At 39.6% G+C, this 4,083-nt stretch overlaps 1 protein-coding gene across 1 annotated transcript in view; it reads right to left on the minus strand.

The window, feature by feature from the left end:
• Positions 1 to 326: 326 nt before the first annotated feature.
• The window catches only part of LOC103725624 (vomeronasal type-2 receptor 116-like), a 6,501-nt gene continuing 2,744 nt past the window's right edge, over positions 327 to 4,083 (minus strand). The window contains exons 4-5 of the mRNA XM_008822927.3: positions 3,711 to 3,834; positions 327 to 1,246 (exon numbers count right to left, since the gene is read on the minus strand). Coding sequence (XP_008821149.1) covers positions 327 to 1,246; positions 3,711 to 3,834 — 1,044 coding nt within the window. The remainder of the gene's footprint in view (positions 1,247 to 3,710; positions 3,835 to 4,083) is intronic.

Below are 4,083 nucleotides of genomic sequence, written 5' to 3' on the forward strand. Positions count from 1 at the left end.
TACTTTGTAGAAGCAAGCCAAGCATAACCTACAGATGCCTAAATCTGCAGTTAGCAGGTGCACTCTGGAACATTCTGACCTGTTCCCAAGACAATGGGGGTCCAGCCGATATGTGTTCCTACACCCTGGGCCAACTGCCTGATAATTTCATCTAAAGTTTGAAAGATATTGCCTGAGATTGTAGTGGTTCCACTTTCCGTGGTTTCCACGGAAAGATAAGAGTCATTTGTCAGTGTAATCCTCACATTATACTCCAGTATTTGCTGCTGAGAATGGCATACTGCTGTCTTCAGGTCTTCCACTTTTGTATAGGCACCAACTAAAACTTAAGAAATCAGACTGGTGCTACGTGTCTTCATCCTGAAATTTTGAAGAGAATTTTGATCTGATCTTAATAAAATGATGAAACATTTGGGGGCAAAGATGCAGCCAAGGAGGCCTGCACTGGAGGCCAAGATGGAGAAGACCTCCACGGCCACCATGGCCTTCCCCTTGGTGCTGTGGTAGACAGGGAGGAAAGTGACCCAGACACTGCAAAACACCAGCATGCTGAAGGTCAGGAACTTGGCTTCATTGAATGTGTCAGGCAGGTTTCTGGCCATGAAAGCCACAGTGAAGGCTCCCAAGGCCAGAGAGCCCAGGTATCCCAGGACACAGTAGAAGACAGTGACTGACCCTTTGTTACACACAATGGTGATGTGTTCTAGCTCAGATTGTGGATCAATGACAATAAAAGGAGGAGAAGTTCCCATCCAGACTCCACAGAGAATAAGCTGGATCAGGGTGCAGATGGGAATGATGTAGCTGGGTGCCCCTGATACCAGCAAGCCCCTCAGCCTTCTTCCTGGAACAGTGACCTTGAAGGCCAGAACCACAGTAAGAGTTTTTGCCAAGACAGTGGAAACAGCCACCGTGAATGCAAGCCCAAACGTGGTCTGCTGCAGGACGCAGGTGATTGTGTTGGGATGGCCAATGAAGAGCAAGGAGCAGAGAAAACAGAAGATGAGGGAGAGGAGCAGGATGTAGCTGAGAGTCCTGTTATTGGCCTTCACAATGGGAGTGTCTCGGTGTTTCACAAAAACTCCAAGCATAACAACTGCGAGTGCAGTTAAGAACAAGGCCATGCAGGTCAGAGACATCCCCAGGGGGTCTTCATAAGCCAGATACATCACAGATTTGTGAATGCAGTGGTTTTGCTTTACGTTGGCATACTGGTCATCTGGACATTGTACACACTGGTCCATATCTGATACAGAAAGGAAAGCATAATCAATACAGCTTTAGCATTTCTCTCCTTGTTAGAACTACTCAGATATGTGTGATGCATGCTGTGGATGCTGTGTTGCTGTGGATGGCAATGAAGAACATTTACTGTACAGCAGAACTGCCCCCCCAAACTTGTAACATGTAATACCTTAGTGAGTGAAGTAAGCAAATTTTTTTTCTTATTTTCACCTATGTTACATATTCATGATATCTTTATTACCTTACAAGGATAAACATCAGTTCCCTTACTACATTCATGAAATACCTTATACTAGTTACCAGATAGTTACTGTGAATTAGTGATAGCTTAGTGATTACAATGAAATGTAAGAGTCACTCTTGCATGGAAAAATCTCAATGTTGTCTTCACCCTTTCTAATTTTTATACATATCAATTAAAATAAGCAATGAAAAAGGTTATGTCCTTGATAAAATGACCTACTATTGTAAAGATATGTCTTCAAATTTGTCTAAAGATTCAATACAATTGAATTCAGACTTTTAATGTATACCTTAGTGAAAATTAAAATATGTGTGTGAAAGGAATGGATTACAAACTGGATAATTCACTGTAGCCTTAATTATTATTCACAGTCTATAGACTCTACACATCAGGATCACATAGTTACTTGATTCTCAGGTAAAGTTGGTTTGCCTCAAAATAATGCCCCATGGTTTTAGATTCACAAGACATTAGAAACACACAAATAGCCCTTCTTCAATCATGTAAACTAATCTTAATGAAGTTTGAGACCTAATGACATAATCACCACCATATAGCATGGTCTTCGTATGTTCATTTTGGGCTTTCTATTTCAACATATATTTCTGGAAGTACCCATCATTTGCCTGTGTCACTAAATTCTACCTCAACAAGCTAAGGCAGGGTAGGTAACATACTCAAGGATAAAGTGTGCATTGAGAATACAGAATGGTCAAAATAATTTGCCAAATTCCCAGAAAACAGATATGACACATAATATTTGAAATGGGGAGTAATCCTACCATTGTAAGTTTTCCTTTCCACCTAGGTATGCATTAGAATTCTGTGTGAAATTGTCTGGAAGCATTAGATAAACTTGAAGAGTAATCTTTGCAATAATGGGTCTTTCCAGTCAAGAACAACCCTTTTTGTTTATTTACTTAAGTCTCTCATATTTATAGTAGGATCTTCTAAATATATGAGCAAATCTAATTACACTTTGTTACATTTTCTGAGAACACAATAATTTTTTGAGACAGTGTCTCACTATACAGGCTTGGCTGCCCTAGAACTCCCTATGTGCTCTACTCTTGCCTTGACCTCAGAGATATCTACCTGTCTCTGTCCCCAGGTGCTGAGATTGAAGTTGACACAATGCTGTAGTCATTGTAATTTTTATGGTTTATAGTTATTTCTTAGGATGGAATATAATACATTTCATTTTGGCATTTCACACAGATATAGCCTCATGATTTGTTCGCATCAGCCTCTCACACTGTCCTCCCTCATCCAATCCGTTTTGCTAGCTGCTTTCTCGCCTCAAATTGCCCTTCCTTCTGCTTTCCTGTAAAATTATTCCATTTCTGTCTTGTAACAAGCTCATATGTTCTTTAAACATCTACATCTTTGCATCATTCACTGTATACTAAGTCAAAGATATGTTTAATTTTTTTCTTCTGTTTCTACACATTTGCCAAAACAAGCACCCTAATCTTCCTTATGTTCAAGTACCTCTAAACATTTTATGGGCTCTGGATATTACATAAATTTGAAAATTGTAGTATTTGGTCCCTTCTATAAATACTACTAATCACGTTCACTCATTTAGTTTTCTTGTAAGCTATAAATAATATGACTTTCCTCATATTAATGGTACCATCCACAAATACAGATATCATCGCTTATTTTATCATGTATCACTCGTTGCATGCATTTATTTCCCCTTCGGCACTACCTGTGAACTAGAGAACAAGTAAAACCTACACATGGAGGGTGTGCACAGCCATAGATTTTGCTGCCACAAAATACATATAGAGCTGAACCCATCTCTGAGAATCTGCTCTGTGTCAAGAACCTTGCTGGAGCCTGAGAAGAAAGTAAATGTAAGACTCCCACATTGAGTCTGATCTATATGCAGTTTCAGTAGGGAGGAGTTGTCTGCACATGCAACACTATGCCCTAATTTGCCTGGCGGATTTACAGTTTTCATTACTTTCATTGTCAAAAGTGGTTTCCTAGAAGTAATAGTATTTTCCACAGTTTAGAGTGAGAAAAGAAGAGGTTCATGGCATAGGATTTTATTCTTTCAAGGGTCATCATTATTGATTCTATCTATTACATGGTAAGTTAATTACAGTAGAGAGGTTATCTCTGCAGTTCCCTTGCAGACCTCTTCCAGGTCACAGTGCGGATGGGAGAAATTAAGCAATCTGAGGACTTTCACCTACAGGCCAACACTTACCGGTCTGGTTGGAAATCTCATTCTCTGGGCAAGGAGTGCAGTCAAAACAGCAGGTTGCTTTTCCCTTCTGAGGGGATTTCCTGGATCCAGGACTGCAAGACACACTGCATACTGAGGAGGGGAGCTGAGGAAAATCAGATGTGCTGGTAACGCTGTGGAGTTTAACATTTTCTTTCCTAACTTTCATAACTGTGGGGCTTTAGCACACTAAGACATTCACAAACACTTTGTATATTCCTGTATATTTTGTATATATTCTACAGGATTCATTGGTCACAGACCTTTTAGTGTGTGGTGTAATGTGATCCATCTTTTCATTTATAATCAGTGATTTCAATCAATAGTTGAAAGTATGTTTTTTTTTTCCTGTATA

Source organism: Nannospalax galili, unplaced genomic scaffold, assembly GCF_000622305.1.
Source record: "Nannospalax galili isolate Female #2095 unplaced genomic scaffold, S.galili_v1.0 scaffold2849, whole genome shotgun sequence".
NCBI lineage: Eukaryota > Metazoa > Chordata > Mammalia > Rodentia > Spalacidae > Nannospalax > Nannospalax galili.